At 39.8% G+C, this 25,712-nt stretch overlaps 1 protein-coding gene and 2 long non-coding RNA genes across 3 annotated transcripts in view; all 3 read left to right on the top strand.

Moving 5' to 3' along the window:
* The window catches only part of LOC124264031 (multiple epidermal growth factor-like domains protein 10), a 28,203-nt gene extending 12,499 nt beyond the window's left edge, over window positions 1–15,704 (top strand). The window contains exons 4-8 of the mRNA XM_046698753.1: window positions 1,341–1,577; window positions 1,995–2,129; window positions 14,021–14,166; window positions 14,519–14,665; window positions 15,666–15,704. Coding sequence (XP_046554709.1) covers window positions 1,341–1,577; window positions 1,995–2,129; window positions 14,021–14,154 — 506 coding nt within the window. The 3' untranslated portion in view covers window positions 14,155–14,166; window positions 14,519–14,665; window positions 15,666–15,704. The remainder of the gene's footprint in view (window positions 1–1,340; window positions 1,578–1,994; window positions 2,130–14,020; window positions 14,167–14,518; window positions 14,666–15,665) is intronic.
* A 3,186-nt stretch (window positions 15,705–18,890) lies between these two features.
* On the top strand, window positions 18,891–23,045 carry LOC124264032. Its single transcript, XR_006895025.1, has 7 exons — window positions 18,891–19,257; window positions 19,555–19,642; window positions 19,850–19,926; window positions 20,058–20,094; window positions 20,607–20,704; window positions 20,975–21,100; window positions 22,803–23,045. It is a non-coding gene; the product is annotated as an uncharacterized LOC124264032 (long non-coding RNA).
* A 150-nt stretch (window positions 23,046–23,195) lies between these two features.
* LOC124264033 lies at window positions 23,196–24,680 on the top strand. The gene is made up of 3 exons (XR_006895026.1): window positions 23,196–23,320; window positions 24,376–24,519; window positions 24,636–24,680. It is a non-coding gene; the product is annotated as an uncharacterized LOC124264033 (long non-coding RNA).
* Window positions 24,681–25,712: the final 1,032 nt, after the last annotated feature.

Here is a 25,712-nt window from a genome sequence, read left to right as displayed (position 1 = left end):
TGAACATGACTCTTGTCGCTCCCTCAGTGTCTGTCAGATACACATCTGGCTCAGTGACAAATCCTATTTTGTAGCCCTTGCATTTGCAATAGCTGATGGAGCGGTAGGACAGTCTCGTGGTGAAAGCGTTTGCTCGTCATGTCGAAGACACGGGTTCGATTCCCCTCATGGAAGCTTATTTCATGTGTTCCCCGCCGTGGTATCGCTGGAATATTGCTAAAAGTGGAGTAAAACCAAACCCACTCAGGTATACTACAATAGCTGGTGGTGTGTTTTGGAAATATTTATAACTTGATCAATTCACAATATGGCTGACTTATATTAAAGAAACTCACTCTTTATGAAACATAATCATGTTGGCCAACCCACCATTTGATTTAATACCCGTCGAGCATATTACATTTGGCGACGAATGACAACACCGCTTCAGGCAGAAGAGGAGAATCATTTTAGAAAAAATCATGAAAATTGGTTACGTTTCAAATAAGGTAGAGTGAGTGAGTAAGAAAGTTAAGATTTGGAGTCACATCAGCAATATTGTTGCCATATCGTCACTATAACAATATATACTTTAAAAATAGATATAGTTAGTTCGTAAAATCTGTCAACAAAGGACAGTAAAACAGCTAGGTTATCACAGACAGAAATTTAAAACTAGCTTGTAAGCATTAAAACATTTATTACAATACAAGGCAATAAAATATAAAAAAAACAACTGACTGACTGACTGAGGTTGGTTTTACGCCGCTTTTAGCAATATTCCAGCTACATCACGGCGGGGGAACACCAGAAATGGGCTTCACACATTGTACCCATGTGGGGATTCGAACCATGGTCTTCAGCGTGACGAGCCAACGCTTTAACCACAAGGCTACCCCACCGCCCCATAAAAAAACACACAAAAAAAAAAGAAAAAAAAAAGCGGGCTATAAGTCACCAACAACTAAAAACCATGGTGATAAGGTAGATTGAATGTTATATATTCCAGGAATGATACAATTAAACAGAACCTTGTTGACATTTCTATTTTATTGTGAATTGATTTGCACATAATAGTGAGTTAGTGAGTGAGTGAATATTTATCGTCACATTGGCAATATTTAAGCCATATCGTGACGAGAACAATTAATTATTGTATTACAGAACAATCAAATTAGAAATGAAAAGCCTGTTTACAAAGAACTGTAAAACTACCGGAGTATCACAGATATCAAAGTAAAACTAACATGTTATCATAAAAAGATATTTTAAAGAGAACAATACAATATAAAACAGGCTATGGATTACCAACAACTGAAGGTAGATCACCATACTAGGGACCATGGTTGCACATATTGCAGATAAGGTCCGGCGGAACGGTATCAAGATCTACATAGCTGACACTGTGTTCTCCCCAACTGATGGAGTCAACTGCTACAACGTGATAGGTAACATCAACGGGACAGACATACCTGATGTTTTGACTGCCACGTGTTCTGGTAGAGGGCGCTATCTAGTTCTGTACACCACCACTGTAAACAACGAAATCAACAACGTCATCGTACCTGTCCTGGATTTCTGTGAAGTGGAGATTAATGGTAGGACTGAAATGTTAAATTTTAATTTAAAGTCATTAGATTCTTCATGTAAACGGGCAGGTAAACACAAAATTGAAACGAAACTGCCAAAAGCTTTCTCTGCATCATTGTTGTCAAATATGTTAGTTTGATGGTTTTGTTAAACACCCGGACACAACACACACACACACACACACACACACACACACACACACACACACACACACACACACACACACACACACACACACACACACACACACACACAGAGAGACAGACAGACAGAGACAGACAGACAGACAGACAGACAGACAGACAGACACACACACACACACACACACACACACCATATGGTTGCGGCAATGCGTGTATGCTTGAATACCTTTTACAATAGGCACTCGTGCCTTCAATAAGCTAATCACGCCATGCCTTTAACAGTATGTGGCCCTGGTACTTTCGGTGCTGACTGTGACAACTACTGCCACTGCGACGGCGATGTGTGTGACTACGTCAGCGGCGTCTGTCCAAGTGGAGTCTGTCTGCCAGGCTTTCAAACAGAAAGGTGTGACACAGGTGGGTAGTTTTGTTTATGTTACATATGTTATAGATGTCATGGGCATGGTGAGCGAGCTGGCTAAGGCGCCAGACTAGTGATCCAGCGAGCTTGAGGTGTCCGGATCGAGCCCACCTGTGACTGGGTTTAAAAACCTTGGAGTTAGACTCTTTCATTCTTGTCGCAACCCCTAGTGTACAGTACACAAACCTATGCACTTAAAAGAACCCACGAATCCGTTGGTATATGACCAGATGGTGGTCACGTGAATACGTGCAAACACCCAGTTGCAGGTACAGCAACGTGCAGTGAACATGGACAAAGTACTGTGACTATGTGTGCCAGTCCACCAAGCTGTGGATGGGTACCTCGCAAGGATGGGAAAGCCGCAATAACTCGGTGCGCCTGCAACAGTTGTATGATCACCGGGGAGCTGAGATTGATAACACGATGTTCAGTTGAGATTGACATCCAGTGATCGAGGGGAAAAAATATCAGCGCCTTGTGCATGCACTTGTTGCGTGGATATGTGCGCTATATGAATATCCTATGACAATGTCATTGATACGACAGAGTTACTTCCGTTTGCTGTTTCCCTAACCTAATTTGCAAGTTCGCTTTCTAACGACTGAACAGATTCAGCTAAACCAATCACGCTTAGTCCACAAGAAAAAAAATGGTGATTTCCAAAAATTTCCAATTTGGAAAGATGATATTTCCAAAAATTTCCAAAATTGGAAAGATGATATTTCCAAAGCTTGGAAATCTTTGGAAATTTAGGAAGGATTTTACCACTACTTCTTTCAGTTTCTCCTTTTCCCAAGGATCCCCGTGAGTGTATAGACTGTGTATTCGTCCTCCTAGGAGTGTATTCGTCCTCCTATGCGATCAACTATAACCAGGGAGACTATAAGACGTTGTAGATTATTCCTGGTATAACTTCTCTCGTCTGCATCCTTGTTGTTCTAGGTGTCAAAATTGGCATTAACTGTCATATTTGCCCTGATATGGCTAGCATTTTCCAAAATACAGTTTTAAGTGTATGGTTTACTTATTATCCACAAAAGCGCAAATAGTTTTTGACCTGTCACGGTTTGCATAAACACAAATTACATAGACCTACGTTACATCATTGAAGTTTACCGGACCCACTGACTGACTGGCCATGGTTTATTACATGTCATAAAAGTGAACCCTTGCCAGGGAATAATAGGCTTATTGTAGTAGAATACATTCTTTAATGGTACTCTCTAATTAACACCTGACACAAGGGATGGACCGTTTAGGTGGTTTATAATTGCGAAATCAACAGTCAACAGACCATGAAATGTTGTTTTAAGACTGTGAGCGAATAGAGAGCAACCCGTTTGGGTTTGTGGTCAGAGACGGTGTTATGCAGTTGGTGTATTCACGAAATATCATGAACTTAATAATAGATAATTGGTTATATTGTCCACACACAGGCGGACTGGGGCAAAAAGAACCCAAATGAATCCCTTCTTAAAAACTTCATAGTGTACCTAATTAATTTGGTCATTTCAAATAAAAGGTGACTAAATGTTTAATTTTAGATAACGTTAAATAATTTCTAGAGAAACCACTACACAAGTTCATATCACAGATGATTCCAGAGACAAATAGTTTATGAGATTCTAGTTTATGAAAAGCATTAAATTCCAAACAAGCCAATCTGTTCTCTAATGCTCGGGAATTATTACCACTTACATACCATAGTTTGAGATGTCGACTCAGGAAGCCGACCTTTCGATTCTTATAAGGCTCAGGACATTGACAAGGGTACGCTTTAAAGTTTGGGTGTTATTTTAGCATGGCACAATCTCATGTGACGATGTTATTACAAGCTGGTGGTTGATGGAAGTGAACACATCGCACACTGAAGCCGACCGTGTAAAACATGATCAAAACAATCATATGGTAAACACATTTAACAAGGCACTGATCCAGAGCAATTTCCGCGCACTGGTTGTTGCTTTTGTTATTGCTTTTCTCCCCTGAGTACCCGGATGATATCCCAGTACTTTCGATTGGTTCGTGACCTTTGCTGCGCAACCCGCATGCGCAATTGATCGTATAGGTGTAGATTGATCAACAAAAATAAAATCATTTTTACTCGATAATATTTCCATCATTTTGAAAATGAAATGAAAACACTTTAATCATCTGCCAGTGGTAAAAAATGTCAGGACTGAAAAAAAACGAAGTCAATGTATGTCTATATATTTTGTCTTATAATCCTAATTATTATATTGCCATATTTGGCATGCATTTTGAAACTTAATAAAAAGCATACGATTATACTTATAGCGTATTTATAACATGACTGTAATATCTAGACATTTTATAGAATGCCAACAAGAATCATATTTCACACACACCCTAGGTATGACCTAGTGTATGTTGTCTGTCTCATTACGGCGAAAACAAATGATTCTGTTGAATGCTACCACAAATGAATAAAAACAAAATGCAAATATTAGAAATAAAACCGACTAAAGTCTGCAACAATGTCAGGTTATTACCTTGTTCGAGGAATGTATCCATTCGTCTCGTATAAGTTTGTATTAGTGTTGAAGAATTTTACTTGTTCTGTACTTCTCTCAGGTGATTGCATTAAAGAACCACTAAACTTTGTTTTTTGTTACTCTTTTAACCATTACATATGAAAGATTTGTGGTTAGTCTTATGCGGAACACCAAACTTATTCTTTAAAAACTTGTGGTTAATTAATACCGAGCGATTAAAAGTGGCCCAAAAGTCGCCTGCTTCCCTCCCGCCCGCCAACGAAACCACAGACAGGTTACGTAACTCTGTCGCCAGAGCACTGCAGTGACGTCATATGAGGAACGATTTTCAGTTAGTTGTATAGAAAATGTGTAGCACGCTCATCATTTTGATGATTTCTCGACATCAACGACGACATGCCGAATCGTTGCTTTGTTGTCAATTGCTCCTAGGGGTCGGGCGATGGTGTCTCCATGCACAGATTTCCACAGGACCCCGCAGTTCGTGCTAAATGGGTTATGTTTGTGAGTGCGAAGCGAGCGTTGTGGAAGCCTGAAACGATATCTTACTTGTGTTCAGATCGCTTCACGGAAGTTAAAGAATCAAAACTACTTACTAGTTGTAGTAAAATATGCATATGATTGATGACCATAAAGATTTTCTATGACACAACTTGTAACATAACGATTTCTTCCTCGGAAGTGAGGTTGTGGTCGAAGTAACAATAATATTGTAAGTAGTATTATATTGACACCCACCTCGCTGCCACGAGAGAAATTGTTATGATATACGCTATGTCATGCAAAATCCTATTGGCCATCAATAAAATACATATTTTACTACCAGTAGAAAGTAGTTTTGATTTTATAACTCGGTGAAAACAAACCTAAATACCATTTATCCTCAGACTGGCGGATGTTCCCGATAGGGGGCGCCGCCATTTTAAAAATAAAAAATCTGTTAGAATTAATGAGATTATAGTTTGTTTTCATCAAGTTAGAAAATCAAGACTACTTTCTACTCGTTGTTAAATATGTATTGGAATCATAACCAAACGGATTTTGCATGACACAACTTATAACATAACGATTTCTTCCACGGAAGCGAGGTGGGGTCGAAGTCACAATACTGCGCGATAAATTTCTTGCTACATTCCCATGGTTAATGTCCACTCACCAGTATGTAGATACTAGTCACTGTGCGTCTTTATATTTGGTCTTATAATCCTAATTAGTTTATTATCACACTTGTATGCATTTTGAAACTAAATAAAAAGCAGACGATCTGCTGATACTTATAGTGAATTTATAACAGAACTGTAATATCTAGACATTTTATAGTTAGCCAATGTGAATCATAATTCGCACACACACACCCTAGTGCATGTTGTCTGTCTCATTACACTTCACGGCGAAAACAATGATTCTGTTGAATGCTACGACAAATGAATAAAAACAAAATGCAAATATTAAAATTAAAACAGATTAAAGTTATAGGAACAATATCAGGCCATCACCTTGTTCGAGGAATGTATCCATCAATATCCACAAAACTGTTCCAAATGATGTGTCTTTTAACAGTTTAATATACGAAAAAGTGATAAATCTTTTCAGGTATTGGTGTATAGTCTCATTGGTCACCCAAGATAGCACACCTGGCAACTAATTGCATAATGTCCGCTTTTTCTTTAAAACAGTAATTTAGTTAGAATAATAATGGGCAATCAATCAATGTATTGCCGGTTAATCCTTTGAAAGAAGGACGTTGTTTTTACGCAGACACCGACACGACAGAGTGTATTCAGTATAGATTAGTAAATCTACATACATAAACACTACCTTTTGACAATTCCGCTGTGTAAGATAAAAGTAATTAATCAATCAGCGTGTTATCGGTTAATCCTTTGATCGATGTTTATAATGTTGAATATTTACTCCAGACACAAGAAATGCCAAATGGGAACCTTTGTCGGGTAATCTAAGTGTGTTACCACTAATTATACCTGTTATAAATTTATTAACTGACCATCAAGTGAATGATGACAAATAACATGTGTAGGTTTATGCCACCTAACACGGGTTACAACGAGGGAGTATTAATTGCTGTATTGCATGTGAAAACTTATGGGCCGACACTGTTTTGAGAATACAAACAGATTTTTACATGACATGATTAAATATCGAGGTAAAACAACACAGAAATAGGATCAATTTGGATCAGTCATTATACAAATAGGGCCTAACGACACAAATCGATTTTGACAGAATCGTCTATGAAAACAAGTTGTAACTCGGAAACTAGGCAAAGCAGGAGACAAAATTAAATGACAGTAGATTGTGAGAACATATAGCTTTCATTTTCCACAACAATTGTCACGATTTCAGGTTTATACAAGCCTGTAAACACGATAATTTACCCCCTAAAATGTAGATGAATTCTGCATCGGCTCTCAAAGCTATTCCTCATATGACGTCACAGAGGCGCGCCGCTCTGATTGGTTGAAATTTCGTTCGCGGGTGAGAATTGTGCACTGTTGTCAAAAAGGTCGATTTAAGTCAATTAAAGGTCGAAATGAGTAGTTTTAATGACGGGGTTTCATTTATAACGATGCCAGTTAGTGATTTATGTATGTGTACCCCCTAGGGTTTATGTGACCTTTAACATAACTACCCTTAATTGGTGCAGCTAGTTATCCCAGGTTTGAGAGCGAAACTTCGCGAATCAGTGACCAAGACACTGTCAAAAATGGGACACTACCTCCACATAAAGGAACAATATGCCATGGATCTGCAGCTGACAAAGAATCCCGTTCCATGCCAAGTGTCTTTTAACAGTCTAATACCCGAAAAAGGGATACATCGATTCAGTTTTCACATTGGTGTATAATCTCATTGGTCAACTAATTGCATGATGTCCGCCATTCTTTAAAAAGGTAATCTAATTAGCCAATAATGAGCATTAAATCCACTTGTGTTTTTCTTGGCTTGGTCATCTCCTCCCCCTCCCCACCCACCCGTACCATTGTCTTGCTAATTAACATGGTCTGGTAGATCCTCTTACGCCTTAAATAAACAACTTGCCCGACTGGCAAAAGAGGAACACCCCCATCAACTTACTGGCGGTTAATACATTGAAGGAAAGATGTTGTTTTTACACAGGTACAGGGGAAAGGACAGGGTGTAATCAGTATAGATTAGTAAATCTACATACATAAACATTACCTTTTGACAAATCCACTGTGCAAGAAAAAAGTAATTAATCAATCAGCGTGTTATCGGTTAATTCTTTGATCAATGTTTGTTTTGTATCTTAGCTGATAATTCGTCTTGCTGCAGTTCCATGAGCATATTACATAACATGTAATACATTTGTCACATCAGACCTTAATTCATAATGCTGAGTACATGTATTTACTCCAGACACAAGAGATGCGAAATGGGAACCTTTGGCGGGTAACCTGAGTGGTATTACCATCATACCTGTTATAAATGCATTAATTGACCATCAAGTGAATGATGACAAATAACATGTGTAGGTTTATACCACCAAACACTCGGCTGGTTACAGCAAAGGGGATAGTAATCGCTGAATTGCATGCAATGTTAATTGCCTGAAAAAAGTTATGGGCCGACACTGTTTGGAGGATACGAACGGAATTTCATTGTTGCATAAGAAATACATATAAGCATTGGATGTGTACTGAAGTTAAAATAGTATATACCTAAGTACATTTTCATTTGTCGCCATAAATATAATATGTAATAGACATCATATGTTTTACATGGCATGATTAAATATCGAGGTAAAAACACAGAAATAAGATCAATTTGAAAAATTGGATCAGTCACTATGCCATCTATGCATTAAAAATCCAGAAAAAGCATATACACTGCTGGTATACTTTTATTGCAATCAGAACAGGAACTACCGGGGTATTCTCAAATACATGTAACAGCATCTGATGAGCATCCACCCTTCCTAATGTCCCGCTGTTTGGGTTGAAGAAATTTTGTCAAGGTGGCTAGAAGCCCAGTCCCTGTGTCCGTCACGGTCGAGGGAGCAGATACCGACAAGCTTGCAGTTTGGTTTGGTAATTAGACTGTTGGCGAGAAACATTAATCGCTCTGGGATCAGTTCCCCTCTAATTACATTGGGATATATACATGTAATGAGAAGAAGCATGAAAGTGTACATTTGATTTCCGAAATGGCTAATGCTCAACTTGAACATAAGTTTATTACTACACCTCGTTGGTGCAATATGCCGAAGGCCAAAGACAACCCACGACGAAGAAATACCGATACCTTGAACGACATCTTCAAGAACTGAGACACCAGTTTCAAAATAAAATGGAATGTTAACTGTTAGACAGTTTGCTGATTCAGCGTCTCTTCTTTCACATCTTTAATATATTTATAATGTACTTATAAATGTGTATGTATATTTATAATTATGTAATATTTTGAAACATTTCATAATATGATGTAATATAATATATTTATAAAAATCCTATAATATGTAGCATGTTGTAACATGATTAAATAAAATCTGTCCATATAGTCTCCCGTTACCACTCGTGGCTTACGCCTTCTATGTTTTTTATGTGTTTTATATTTCAATGTTTATATGCTGAGACTGAAATGAAACACTATCTTTATACATATATTTTGGCTGTTTTCTCATTAGGTGTGCTCTCATTCGCATAATCCGGAATATCCTCTTCTATCAACACGTAGGCCTATCATTGTCTCTATAATCCATCGTTAATTTGCTAACGGACGGACATCAACATTTCTCTTAACTCATCTGTTTGGACCAAAGGTCGATAGAGGGCAGTTTCCATGTATATTCTCACGCCGTTATCAACATGATAACAGTTACCAGGTGAACAGAAGTATATATGCATAGTGACTAGCAGCAAATTAACACCAGGTGATTCAGCACGTAGCACATCGTTGGGGCATGAGGAGAGTAAGATCAACAAGTCTAAATCCACTCCTTTGTCCAAGTGATGGAATCAATCAACATTCAATCAGCTTGTCTATCCTGAACGTTGTACATCGACATGCCGCTCTATGCAATAAACAGGAGTTGTTATCACATAAAGGGGTATGTTTCGTTGTGTATCCCCATACTGTTTACTGCAGTATAAGTGAAATCTGCTTCACTTTGCGAATGGCCAATCTTGAAGTTGATTTAAGTTCTACTTAAGTAAACTGCTACCTAACAGATTAATCTCAGATTAAAACATCTCATTCCAAAGTCGTGTTTTCATTTCAGGTACTAAGAAATACTGAATTTTTACATAATAGATATAAATCTATCGGTACCAGCTTGACGTGTCTGGTCATGAGTCAACTAACATAGTGATTATATATATTTTGATTCATTGCGCACGTGTCATTCACACGTCACGTATGCCATTCTAATGTTCTCTGATCCATTTCATCATACAGCATTTATGTGCATTCAATGTTTTGAAGCTCATATGAAAACATGAAAAATGTTACTGTTCCAGTTCCTTTTGAAGAGTGAAATTATTTTGTTCTTGGAAGGTTCCATCCAATATAGTCATTATGGTTACAATCGGCCTGATTTTAATTAATACCCTATCAAGTTATAGATGTTATACACGCGTGCATGCACACACACACACACACACACACACACACACACACACAAAACATCCGTAATTTGTGAATTCTGTTCGGACGATAAAGAAATATCTAATTTGATAAGAATCACTCTATAAATTATCAAAATGTGGAACAAACTTCCGTATACTACCATTTCAAGAAACATTGCGATATTGACCATGGAATAATGTTAACAATATAAACCAACCCAATGTAATACAATACAATTTTTCACCGCCTGTGCATACCACACTGTTGACGAATCTCTCAGGTGTGTTAGAGCGATAATCACATCGCGACATGATTAACAAACCTACAGCCTCAGTAGATTTTTATAACTTACCTTTTTAATAAGAAAAACAAGATTTATGGATGTCTACTTCTTTATTGTGAATAACACGAAGTTTCGGAGCATATGCTTTGTCTCCTTCATCAGGTGAAAATCAGGTCACAGTAATGCATTCCACTTCTTAATGCCCATCAAAGATTTAACTTACTTCCAGAGACTTCTTTAAGAGGCATAAAGGAGGACAAGGCAGTAGGCCTTGTTAATTGGTGACTCTTAACTGCCTTGACTCACTCATCAATCAACAAGGGATTAGGTCCTGGGCGTGCAAAGAACAATAATTTACCATCGCCCACCAGTTATCTCCCCTTGTGGACATTTCCAAAATTGGCCACATTTTTGGATCTCATATTTCCAAAATTGGAAACATTGTTCTTGAATATGTCATGCTTTTGCATATTTCATGCAATTCGAACAGCAACCGTTTGACGACTGTGTTATTCCTTTTAACACATCCTTGCACTTTGCTATTGCTAGAAGACTCTGAAAATTTACATAGGTAAATAGGTAAATACAGTTTTAGCACACAGCAAATGCTTATATGTATTTCTTTGCAACAATGAAGTTCTGTCCGTATTCTCAAAATAGTGTCGGCCCATAGGTTTTCACATGCAATTAAAATTGCATGCAGTACAGCAATTAATACTCCTTGTTGTAACCCGTGTTAGGTGGTATAAAACCTACATTATGTCATTTGTCATCATTCACTTGATGGTCAGTTAATGAATTTATAACAGGTATAATTAGTGGTAACACCACTTAGATAACTCGACAAAGGTTCCCATTTGGCATTTCTTGTGTCTGGAGTAAATACTCAACAGTATAAACATCGATCAAAGGATTAACCCATACTTTTATCTTACAGCGGATTTGTCAAAAGGTAGTGTTTATGTATGTACATTTTACTAATCAATACTAAATGCACTCTGTCGACAATCTGTGTCTGCGTAAAACAACTTCCATCTTTCAAAGATTAACCGCCAAGACATTGATTCTCATTATTGGCTAACTAAATTACTTTTTGTAAAGAATGGCGGAGATTATGCAATTAGTCTTCAGGTATGCTATCTTGGGTGACCAATGCGACTATATACCAATGTGAAATACCTGAAACGATATATCACTTTTCGTGAACATGTATTAGACTGTTAAAAGACACATCATTTGGAACAGCTGCAGGTGAATGACATACGGCTCTGTTTCTTTGTGGATATTGATGGATACATTCCTCCGAACAAAGTAATAGCCTGACATCATTATAACTACCTGTTTTAGTTTTAATAATTGCATTTTGTTTTATTCATTTGTCGCAGCATTCCACAGAATCCATGATTTCGTCGTGAAGTAAATAGGACAGACAAACATACACTAGAGGGCGTGTGTGCGAATTATGATTTACAATGTCTAGATATTCAAGTTATAAGTAAAGGCAGATCGCCTGATAATAAACCAATTGGGATTATAAGACCAAATAGAAGACGCACGTTGACTAGTATCTACATACTGGTGAGTGGACATTAACCATGGGAATGTAGCAAGATATTTATTGCGCAGTATGTCACTTCGACCCCACCTCGCTTCCGAGGAAGAAATCGTTATGTTATAAGTTGTGTCATGCCAAATCTTGTTGGCTTATGATTCCAATACATATTTAACTACGAGTAGAAAGTAGTTTTGCTTTTCTAGCTTGATGAAAACAAACCATAATCTCTATATATTAATTCTTTAACAGACTTTTAGCCCGTCATGTTACGATTATTAAAAATGGCAGCGCACTGTCGCGAACATCCGCGAGTCTGAGAATAATAAATGCTATTTAGGTTTGTTTTCACCGAGTTACAAAATCAAACTACTTTCTACTGGTAGTACAATATGTATTTGATTGATAATCCAATAGGATTGCGTGACTTATATCTTATATCATAACAATTTCTCTCGAGGCAGCGAGTGGTGTCAATATAACACTACTTTACAATATTATTGTCACTTCCACCACGGTCTCGCTTCCGAGAAAGAAATCTTTATGCTTCAAGGGTTGTTGTCATGGGAAAATATGTTTGGTCATCAATCATATATATATTGTACTACAAGTAGTAAGTAGTTTGATTCTTTAACTTCCGCGAAGCTTATCTGGACAAATTTAAGATATCGTTCCAAGCTTCCACAACGCTTGTTTCGCACTCACAAACATAACTCATTTACTAAATGATTTAGCACGAACTGCGGGGTCCGGTGGAAATTAGTGCATGGTGACACCATCACTCGACCCCAGGACGGCAACGCAACGATTGACAGCAACGAAACGATCTGCTTTGCTTTGAGTAAGTTTCGTTGTTCAGACCATCCTTTAATGTTGGAATAAGGGCGAAAGTAAATATAAAACAACATGAGTGATTCTCGCCCTCTGTGTATTGTGACTTACCATTGAATCACAGTACCAATTCTTTATTGGAATGTTCATTATACTGTGATCTGAGTAACACAGCCTTCTCCCACAATACTACATAAATAATCCATGTGAAACATTGACAAAAAGAGCGAAGTTTTGAATATAGAGTATAAGATTAAATTAGACATTGTACACGTTAAAGCATACAGCTTAATATTATATATGGCGCTGGATTGTATTTTCATCTTTATAATTGTAAAACGGGTCGGTGGCCCTTGTACGAAAGTAACTCTCACTGACTAGATATAAGCTTATGATGATACATATTTAAACTCAACGTGACAAATTCACTTTTCACTCCACAACATTGAACACTTAAAATGTGTTCACTGCAATTTCTGAGTAGTCAAGTCGATAATCCTTTCGTTAACCCCTTAAACAATCATTACTAAAACAACACCAAACATCAGAGACTACCGCCAGTCGCCTTAACGACCCCATGAAACACTCATGCCGCCCCATGCCACTATTGCAATTAGCCCATGCAGAACAATAATTTACCATCACCCACCAGTTATCTCCCCTTGCGGATATTTCCAAGATTGGAAATTTTTGGAAACATCATCTTTCCAAAATTGGAAAGTCTTGGAAACATCATCTTTCCAAAATTGGAAATGTCTTGGAAACATCATCTTTCCAAGACATTTCCAAGCTTGGAAAGATGGATTTTTTTCCAGTGGTCATACTACGCTCCAGCAATACTTGTCTAATGGCGGTAAACTAAAATGTTACGAACATTTCTCGGCTTGCCGCAGGACTGGTCACTTTTTTGGACAGCCAGTCTTTGCACAAATAAGATTTAAAACTATTTATACACTGAGAATACATATAATTTCAGACTTGAACAAGTTACAAGTTTAAAAGTTTTTACAAATATTCAAAAGAATCAAAGGAAGGAGGTAACTGGGATTAGAAATATGGTTGTTTCACTGAACATGAAAAACGTTATGTTTTCAGCGTGTATCTATGGCAGTTATGGAACAAACTGCAATCAGAAGTGTTCAGACAGGAATTGCAAGGGCGACAACTCTAGCTGTGACAGATCCACGGGGGAGTGTGTTGGCGGCTGCAAGGCAGGTGGAATGGAATAGACTGCACACAGAGTAAGAACCCGAGTTTAATAACATTATTTCCAATACATTTAACCTTATCGATCTGGCTGGTGTGTTCTTCAAGTACCTCAAGTGAGTGAGGGAATATGGTTTTACGTCGCTTTTAGCAATATTCCAGCAATACTACGACGGGGGACAACAGAAACGGGCTTCACACATTGTACCCATGTGGGGAATCGAATCCGGGTTTTCGGTGAGACGAGCGATCACTTTAACCACTCGGCTGCCCCACCCGCCCCTCAAGTATCTCAAACGCGACAAGCTAACCCAACCACAGATGAAGTGTTTATAATCAGAGTTCACATGTTCCCTCTCTGCTATTGTGTTAATCAAATCGTTTCAGAGTGCGTAGTTACCTACGGAGACAACTGTGCTCGCCTATGCTCTGCCAGAAACTGCAGTGGAACGTCGTCATCCAGCTGTGATCACGTGACGGGGAAGTGTGACGGAGGCTGCAAGCCCGGCTGGAAGGACAATGACTGTACAACAGGTCAGATTCGATCTTTGGTCTTGGATAGAATCCTTTCTAGTCTACCCACTTTATCACACTGTTAATGCAAATTGAAGAAAAGCTAAAGGAGATATCAGTATAAGCGGGACTCAAATGCGAGTGTGTGAGTTTATGCAGCCCTCAGCAATATATTCCAGCTATATGGCGGCGGTCTGTAAATAATCGAGTCTGTGCCAGACAATCCAGCATGAGCATACGATGACATGTGTCAACCAAGTCACCACCCGATCACGTCAGTCGCCTCTTACGACAAGCATGGGTCGCTGAAGACCAATTCTAACCCGGATCTTCACGGGTCAACCCATCTGTGAGTATGTGAACAGTATTTCAGCCAGATCAAGGCTAATGCAAGTTAGGAATTGATAACACCTAAAGGGTCTAAAACGTGTCGACACATAACAGTAAAGGAACGTCATATGTATATAGGTAGACATACATACTGGCAGGTTACAATGTTGTTGGGCCCATTTGCAAGATGCTCGTGGAATAAGCATGTAAAAAAAGACCCCTCCACCCCACCTCCCACCCCACCCAGACACACACACCCACACAACCAAAAAACGAAAAACGTGTCGACACATAACAGTAAAGGAACGTCACACGTATATAGGTAGACATACATACTGGCAGGTTACAATGTTGGGCCCATTTGCAAGATGCCCGTGGAATAAGTATGTAAAGAAAAGACACCTCCACCCCAACCCACCCAACCCACCCAGACACACAAACCCACACAACCAAAAACGAAAAGACCTAACCTAACCTAACCTATTACTAAGGCAAATGTAGGCTACGTTCTCCAGCTCCAACAACACCACGAGCATATATTTACACGAGTCACTGTCTCGTAGGTATGTTAGATGCAGTTCTCAGTGAGGTGAGCATATACTTTCCTGTCCTCCACAAACAAGTCCAAAGGCAAACCAAGTAAATCGTGTATAGTTACATGGAAGGCTAAAGTCAGTTTCTTTACATGCAGTGTGCACCCAGGGTTAGAGTACGGAGCTGACTGTGTGGGTAACTGCAGTGCCCGGATGTGTGAAGGAGGGTCGGGCATCTGTCCCAAAGATACAGGACGGTGTGATTCTAGCTGTGAGTCGGGGTGGCAGGGTGAAGACTGTTCACAGGGTAAGAGTCAACAACAATTTGTATCAAACCTGCTACGGGTTCTTAATGAAAGCATCGAAACTATGTTTGGTTTCAAAAATATATTTCAGATTGTAACAATAATAATATTCAGACTAAACGTAGTTATAGTGTGTTAAACACAAATAAACGTTTCCTTACATACGGCTTCTGTCACGTCAGACACGGCTACTTGGAGCAATGTGAAGATCTAACATTGGGGGAATCACGAAACATGAAGGATGCTTAAAAAGTGGATGATTGCTTTTTACTGCTTGATCAGTGTGTTTAAGTCCACTGAAAATAAAAACGGGGTTACTTATAAATATCCAGTGGTCACCGATTACCGTACCTTGACGGCATAGGACGTGTTTAATAATATTTACTACTTTCTCTTACCCATTCTCCATAATTTACATAATTTATGTTTAAATATTCCCAACTGCAAGCTAACACAACATTTAATCACTTGCTATCCTCGACACAAATTCCTACATTCAGAGTACATTTTGATAGGGCGGTACATGTATGATGTGCTAAATGAATATCATAGAACACATTACAATATCAATATCCGCAACTTTTGTGTGCCAAATGTAATGTGTAGATGTTTATTCACCAACGTTCCAGTCTGTAGTCTTGGTTCATTCGGTGTCAACTGTACTGGAGAATGTGGAGAATGTCGTGACGCCAGCGACTGTCACCATGTCAACGGAAGCTGCCTCACGGGATGCAGCGACGGATGGACTCACCAGACATGTACACAAAGTAAAATATTCAATACTTCTTCAGTCCTTCAATCACACTCGCAATAGTCCAGCAATATCACGGCGGGTACACCAGAAATGGGCTTCACACATTGTGCCCATGTGGGGAATCGAACCCGGGTCTTCGGCGTGACGAGCCAACGCTTTAACCACTAGGCTACCCCACCGGCTACTTTGAACCACATGACCCACCATGGCATTTATCGTGTAATAAGATGTATATAGTATTACGACATTCATGAGGTCGCTTTCGCCTCGGGTACAGCTATGCCTTTCGTAAGTGAGTGTGTAAGAAAAGGTCTGTAGTGCATCTGAATTTTTCATAGACAGACCTAGCTTGTCATTTAATCATCATTTGTCACGTACCATCACGTACTATGACATGGCTACATTCTAATGGCGGACATGTTCCCCGTGCATGGCAAAGGGTCAATATTCATGTATATGACAAGCGTCAATATTATTTCCCAAATAACTATAAAACTGTCAAGTCCAAATTACTTTACAGTCATCGAATAACCCTCGAAATACTTGCAAACATGTTCAACTAATTAGAGTTGATATTCAGTTACTGCCAGCTGAACATAGCACATACATAGCATATATGATTTAGCATATCCTTCAGTAACACTTGATGTGATCACAGAGTTTTATAAAACTGTCACCACTATTTTCCTTTCAAATGGAAACATTAGATTGACAATATGGTTAACGTAGGACACGTGTCATCCGACTGACAAGAAAAATATGTTTATCTGCATTCTGATAACCAGCAGCGCAATGAAGTAGTGAATAAGCAAGGAATGCCTTGTTCTTCTAAGACAATGGTGTTATTAATTAATCTTTAATGTCTGCAACTGTGTACAAATGTGCTATATAATGCTTAAGATAGATGTTCTTGCTTCTCTTCTAGAGCTGGTTGAAACACCATCGTCCAATATAGGAGTCATAGCAGGCTCTGTAGGTTCCAGCTTTTGTAGCAGCCATTGTTGTTACCGTCGTTGTCTTACTCAGGTACGAAGGACATCTTGATATAGTATATGAATTGTGACAATTAATAATGCTTTCACTTGACTATTTATACTAGCGAAACATCGTGGATAATGCCATAGTATTTTGGTCTTTGTCACAGTTCACACGACACTTTAGAATTGATCTTCAGTAATACGTGCTTGTCATAAGAGGCGACTAACGGGATCGGGTGGTCAGGCTTGCTGACTTGGTTGACACATGGCATCGTATCCCAATTGCGCAGATCGATCGATGCTCATGCTGATGATCACTGGATTGTCTGGTCCAGACTCGATTATTTACAGACCGCCGCCATGTAGCTGAAATATTGAATATCACTCACTCACTCACTCACTGCAAAAGTAAAGTGTTCACGAGTGTGCATGGATACGACTATCCTAGTCATACATTATTAATTTGAATCATAAGGGTTATGTGCCTCGTAGGTACCTTTATATTGTATGCATAATCAAACAAAGTGTGATTTAGTGATTAATGTTTTGAAGCCGCACCAATACCAAGCAATATATCTGCCTCATGTCAAACATCACATGGATTTTAGACAATAAGGGAACGGTTAGCCATTCTGGTTCTACAATGAGGCCATTAAGTGTGTTGGTTATACAATACCATGTTTGTTCTCTATGTACACAATAAATTGTACTAATGCATTTCGTTCTTATACGAAGACGGCGGAGACATCCACACTCAACGAAAACAGATAAACATGCAGATATATCCCAAGAGCAAACAGGTCCGTATAAAGGAATAACAGAGAATCACATTGAACTGTCGTGGATATGAGTAATGTTTTCTGCATCCTCTATAAGAACCGTTAGGATTATGTGGGTTATTCATCATTGCTTAAACCAGATCTGGTATACTTTATGACTTATTTGTTATATTATGATGCAACGTTTCGGTATACATTCTCTTTTGTACAATGCCATAGAATTTAAACCGAAATGTCAAATCATAACATTATAAACAAGTTGTCATCTGTAAAACATATTCCGTTTCTTATCAGTTGAAAACTAAACTGCAATTCATAGGATCATATGCCTTAGTAGATGGAGAAATTGCAGTCATCACCACCAACACATTCCCTTCAATCATATGTTATATATTGTATATATGTATATAATTGTGTCGATTGACTTCCAATCAATGAGTTTAATAATTCACTTCAAATGTTAAATATGTTATATTAGAATAATTGTGTCCACTGATTTCCATTCGATGCGTTCAATAATTCGCTTCATGTTATTTGAGCAACAGAAGACACTCTATACATGGTGGAAAACCCTGTGTATGACAGTACTATAGATGTGGACGAGAAACACGACCTTGAGTATGCCAATGCAGTAGATGTGGACGAGAACCATGAACCTGTGTATGCGAGTGCTATGGATGTAGACAAGAACGAAGACACTGTATGCACTAGTGCTTTAGATGTGGGCGAGAAGCATGACCTCGTATGCACCAGTGCAGTAGATGTGGAGGAAGCGAACGAGGACGACGCGGAGAGGGATGATGTGAAGGACGACCACAGTGATACGTACTACAACATAACAAGTGCTCCTGCAGTAACATTGGTGTCCGTAGATCAGCTGGGGATCGGATCAAGGAGCTGCAGGTGCCCGTCGGGGATTCCAAGCAGAGTATCAGGTACATGGATGGTTGGTTTGTTTGTTGCGTGTTTAACGCCGTGACCGTCATGATGAGACAATCCTTTGACATGAAATTTACAAATAATATGTTTCATATTTTTTGTGATTTACAATATGTAGTTTATGATTAAGCAATTTTGGCCACAAAGCTACGATCCGTTTTCTCATTAATGGTCAGCTGGCACTCTTTGTGGTTTAATAATGTTATTCATTTTAACTATACATTAGGACTTCATATTTCACTCATTGTACCCTACCGAATCACTCCTGTAACCTGATACGAATTGATTTCCAGAAGCTACCAACTACTTTCACCCGTTCCTACAACGACTCTCAGCGAGATGTCAACAAACGGAAAAACAGATTCCTTAATTATTACCCATGTAGGTATTACTGTATTTTCTAAACAGCTCATTTTAGACAGTGGTAATATAGAACAAGAGAAATGTGTAAAATCAGTTGGTTTGATTGACTGAGAAAGAGAGATACTTGCAATAATTTAGATGTGACCTGTGTAACATTTTTCGCTATTGTCTCCTCTTAAGTACACAAGACGTCTCTCTTTCATGGCCATGTTTCCTATATTCCAGATGATGACACCCGGGTCAGGTTGCAAACACTGCCAGACAAGCCTGGTTCTGACTACATAAATGCCAGCTACATAGACGTTAGTAGGATTTAACATTAACTGATGGAATTGTTATACTGTTTACCTTTAATGACATTGGGCATCGTTAAGTACTATGCGATGTAGTGTAGTGTGTATTGTACCGGAACTTCTCCCACTTCTGGTTTCAGGGCTACTCCCAACCTAAAGCCTACATTGCAGCGCAAGGTACCGTCACTTCTCTGTATTGTATCTATGAAACTCTGTCTGGTCGGTGACAATGACATTGTAAGAAGAAATCAGTCCACAAAATCAGTAAAAAAATGATCCTGTACAATTGAGGTTCTATAAGTCATGAATCGTTTGTTGTCCTCCAGGGGCAATTGTCATCTATATATGTACATCCTTTGCGCAGGGTACAGATCTGTATTTTTATCATTGGTAGTTAAATTAGCAACTCAGATTGTTAATGGTGGTATCGTCAAGGGAGGTTGAAGTACCGTAAAGTTATTGTCCTCCTGAGAGGAGATGTTTAAAATAGGTTTCTACTTTTAAAGATGCATGCCAGCTAGTTTTAACTCTTTTTGTGATACTCTAGTTATTTTACAGTCCGTCCATGACTGGTTATTTAACTACTTGCATTTATTGTGTATGTACAGTATTTCCCGTCACTATATGGCAGAAATATTGACGAGGTGACATTAAATGTTAACTCACTCCACTCACTCACCTTTGCACAGGTCCTACTGAACAGACGCTGACTGACTTCTGGAGGTTGATCTGGGAAAAGAACTGTACAAGAATCATCATGCTGACTAACCTCATGGAGATGGGAAAGGTCAGTATGTACCTATTTCACTGAGTACTCTTATAAGAGTAAACATAGCCTTTTATTGTCCATGATAAGTTTGAAGTAAATAAAACAGTAAACAGTGTTCAACAATTCAAGACAATTTTTGACCATTTTGAAATAGACGCAAGGCGGAATTTCTTTAATATCACTGAATCTCGGACCGATATTTTGAGTTTGCGGACATAATTTAGGTCCACCTGTGTATCAGTGCTAAGAAGTAAAGGACATACTGTAACATGCCAATTCATGTGTCAGGTGAAGTGTGTAACATACTGGTCGGACAAAAGAGATTTGACTGTGGGGAATTTCCACATCGTTGTAACTAACTCCAGTCAGCGAGCACATTGGGTCGTCAGAGAACTACAAGTCACAGATATGAAGGTAAATATACTCTCCCAAAAAAGAAACGCATATAGGAATTTCAACTGTATTTTATGTTTATTTTGAAACATCTTGTAGGCTTTATGAGTCAATGAAATATAGCGAAATTGCACACTGGGAATGCAGACTTATCCGTCTTTGGCACCAACTCGAGGAAAGTCAGTTTGAGTGTCATATGGAGACGTGTGGTGGCGCTGAAGTCAATACCTCGTGTGACCACCGTGGGCATCCAGAACTGCACGGCATCGCCTCGGCATCGAACGAATAAGTCTCAGAATCTCGTGTTGCCCAATCGCAGCCCACTCTGCCTGTAGTGCCTGTGCGAGTTGCTGAAGTGTCTGGGGCTGAGGGTTACGGCGTCGCACCCGTCTGTCCAGGGCATCCCACAGATGTTCGATCGGGTTTAAGTCCGGTGATCTTGAGGGCCAGGGGAGCACATTGATGTTGTGGTTCTGGAGGAAGTCTCTAGTGTGACGTGCTGTGAGGGGCCTGGCATTGTCCTGTTGAAACAACTCCCTCTGGCGATCAATGATTGGAAGGAGGTGTGGTCTCCTACGGCAGGTGCTCGCCCCCCACATCATAACACTGTCCCGGCCGAATCTGTCCACCTGGGGAACGCAAGCGTCGGCGAAACGTTCACGTCGACGTCTGTACACCCGCATTCTTCCATCGCGTCGTTCCAATAGAAATCGTGATTCATCACTGAACCAGATTCTACGCCAATTCGGTAGGTTCGAGGCCTGAACGTTGGTGCACCATTGAACTCGATGTCGACGATGTTGTTGTCGAAGCACAGGGCCAAAATATGGTCTTCTGGCACGTAAACCAGCCTCTCTCAACCTGTTCCTGACGGTCGGTGCAGAAAGCCTCCTCAATCCGGGTATTTGTCGAGCGGTACTGGTCGCCGTAGCTGTTCGATGACGCAGGTGATGTACCCGGATGCTACCGCATTCTGCCGGCGATATCTCTCCCAGAGCCGTGAAATGGTGCTTTGGTGAACATTCATGCGTCGGGCAACTGCACGTTGAGACTGGCCAGCTTCAAGCAAACCAATGGCGATATGACGGTTGGCTTCACTTAGACGTGGCATTTTGCGTTCGTCAACAATATTCCAAATACAGTGAATAATCGACAGACAGCGATCAACCTTTTATACCCATCATTGAGACTATCTGATCCCCAACTTTCACGTGCATTGCAAGTGAATTGTGTATTCTGTGACACTACACGCCGAAATTGAAAATCATGCTGTTAAATACGGATATTTTAGGGATGGTGCGTTTTGTTGTGATGTTTCAAAACATAAACACCATAGGACTCATAAACAGAGCAAAACCTTTTGTAAAATGAATCACGTTTTAATTCATTGCTACATGACATTGCTATTTTCACGATGCGTTTCTTTTTTGGGAGAGTATATATATAAATCGGGGTCTCCTTTCACAAAGCACTATGGTCATCTTAAGTCAGTAAAGTAGCCTAAGTGCACTGTTAACTAATGGGAGTTAAGGTTAACCTTATTAAAGGTTGCTTGGTGAAAGGAACCCCTGGTTGGAAATATGGTCAGTGGCTATAGCCTACACTACTGAAATGATGTGTTCAGCATTATGCGAAGCAATACTATTTAGAATTAATGGCTACTATCATAATGCAGTTCTTTTTTAACAACTTAATCCTCACGTAAATTTTTGCATGCTCGAAGACCAGCACTTGTCGGTGCTTCAACCAATTCCATTTTACAACTTGGCCGGATCATGGGACACCCGAGGAGACCGCCTTGACTGAGTTTCTGTGGCTGGTAAGGAAAGCGCCCATCACAAAAGATGACTCTCTACTGGTGCACTGCAGGTAGGGAAATTAAAGAATTGCACCCTGAATTGTTACACTTATAAAGAACTATCATCTATTTTGGTAACCCACATCAAAAGTGTAACAGCATGTACAGACAAAAATTCGTTCATTTCTTTTTGGTGCGTAATATTGGCAGCATTTGTTCATTTATTCGTTTTCTCATGAATAGTGTATAAATCACTTGTTCGGACACGCAGATGCCATAAACATGAACGATAATAATTTTAACCCCAGTGCAGGATCGGCCGAACAGGAACCTACATCGCTGTGGACTACCTATTGGACCAGGCTCTGGCTGTAGATAAGGTCGATGTGTTTGGTTGTGTCTCAAAGATGAGAGACCAGAGGAAGGGCATGATACAGACCAAGGTAAGAGTTTCATCTCAATGTGAATGTTCGTTTTGCACCGATGTTCTATATATAGTATGACCAGAAATTATTGAGAATTTTAGGAATATGTTTAATTGGATTTCTAGTATAAACAACCTTGACCATTATCAAGTGCTTGGTTTCATTCAAGAGAGACAACTCCGTTAATCCTTTTCATTATTTTGTGAAGAGTTATCCCCTTTGTTTACTTGCTAGCAGACGACATTTTCAGTGATCCTCAGTATGGATGATTTAGAGAAGAGGAAGTTGATTTTAGAGTATTATAACAAGGACATCAGATCAGCTAAAGTGCTTTCAAGTGCAGAACAGGCATCCCTTTGTCCACTGTTTATCGTGTTTTGAAAAATATGTTGCAAATGGATATGGCACTGAGTACCAGGGAGGCGCAGGTAGGCCCAGAAAATTGACTGTCGGTGACAGGAGGCGGCTTGGTATTCTTGTTTCTAAAGACAAACGAAGGGGTTTTAGAAAACTTAAGGCTGGATATGATTGATAGAGGAACTGTGTCTGTCTGTAAGGAGACAATTAGAACTGAGCCGCATGCAATGGGTTGGCAGAAAAGTCGATGAATTCCTTCACCGATCATGAAACCTGAACAAAAGGAGCGAAGGTTGAACTGGTGCTTACAGCATATAAATTTTAACTGGGAAAATGTTTGGGTACTTTATGAAGGAAAGTGGCAATAAGAAAAATCTGACAAATATTGCTGAAATGAAAGAAGGGTGGTCCGATACTGGGCCAGCATGGACCCACGACTTTCTAACTTCTTTGATCAGTGGTATGCCCCGCGGCATTGAAGCCTGCATTGCTGCCCATGGTGATTTGACAAAATACTAACTGTTCACCTGTCTTTGAATCTGGAGTTATGTTCTGCGAAAATGCACATTTAATACGTGAGTTACAATCTTTAAATTCTCAATAATTTCTGGTTGTACTGTAAGAATACATATGAAGCAAACAGTCCACAGAAGAACTGTATGTCTCACATTTGCATAAACTCACGAATGTCAACGGTCGTTTCATTATTACTTCAGGACCAGTACAAATGTGTCTACATGACCTTGCAAGAGGCTCTGGAGTTTGGAAACACAACCATGGATATGCAGGAGTTCAATCAAAATCGAAGTGGGAACAGAACCTTCAAGATGGGACGCATAGAACCCACACAGTTAATACAGGTAGAGGCAAAACATTGAAATAATATACTACGGACAATTCCCTGAAGTATTATGATAATTATATAATTCTTTGTTTCCTTTACTGTAAAACGTATACCTTTCTAACTATCTTTTAGATCCTGAATGCTAAAGGAGAGTTCTCAAGAAAAGGTAAGCAAAGGTAGCGTTCACTTGTAAATAGGTCGTCCACGTGTGACGTCACGAGCAGAAGACCGTCAAATCGTCCTACGTCACCTACGTGACAGATTTCTGCCGGCTACACGAACCAGGGCTGAGATGTTTAGAGGTCGACTGTCCTCACAGACCATTCGAAATCGGTTGCGGGCTGCCAATCTCCATTCTCGACGTCCATATCGTGGGCCAATATTGACGCCGTTTCATCAACGTCAACGTCTGCTGTGGGCCCAACGTCACCTCCGATGGACCCAGAGAGACTGGAATCGAATCGTCTTTAGCGATGAATCCAGGTTTACCCTCAGATGCGCGGACGGCAGGCATAGAGTCTGGAGACGACGTCGTGAACGGTATGCCCAATGTTGTGTATAGAAGTAAAAGATTCGGGGGCGGAAGTTGCATGGTGTGGGTGCTTTCTTGTGGAACAACCGTTCCCGACTTCTGGTCATCCGTGGAAACCTCACAGCTGCTGCTTACCGCGACCAGGTGCTCACCCCTGAACTCGTTCCTTTCATGGCGGCTCATGGCCCAGGTCTACAGTTCCAGCATGATAATGCTCGGCCGCATACCGCGATGTTGACACGAAATTTCCTTCAAAACGCTGGAATCAACGTCATGGACTGGCCATCGAGGTCCCCAATAGAGCACGTTTGGGATGCACTTGGGAGAAGGCTTCGTGGTCTTAGGAACCAACCTCAGAATTTGCAGGAACTTGGCGCTGCCTTGCAAGAGCAATGGCGCAGAATCCCCAACCACGTGTTCACAAGCATCAGGCAGTCGATGAGGAGACGGTGTTTGGCAGTGGTGAATGCGCGGGGCGGCCATACACGATATTGAACTGTGAAATTTCGCATTTTATTCTGTGACTTGACATTCTGTATACCCATGTTTTGGAACGGCGGTGTAGCCTAATGGAACTGATTATGGCACTGTCAGTGTATTGAGAGTACATCACAGATCTCAGCAATGAAATAATAATAACAATTTAACCATCTTACCATCTCTTGTTCTTTATAGTG

This window comes from Haliotis rubra, unplaced genomic scaffold (assembly GCF_003918875.1).
Source record: "Haliotis rubra isolate DU_JTF1 unplaced genomic scaffold, ASM391887v1 Scf903, whole genome shotgun sequence".
Lineage (NCBI taxonomy): Eukaryota > Metazoa > Mollusca > Gastropoda > Lepetellida > Haliotidae > Haliotis > Haliotis rubra.
The sequence above is the reverse complement of the archived record's forward strand: the minus strand, read 5'-3'. Positions and strand labels throughout refer to the sequence as shown.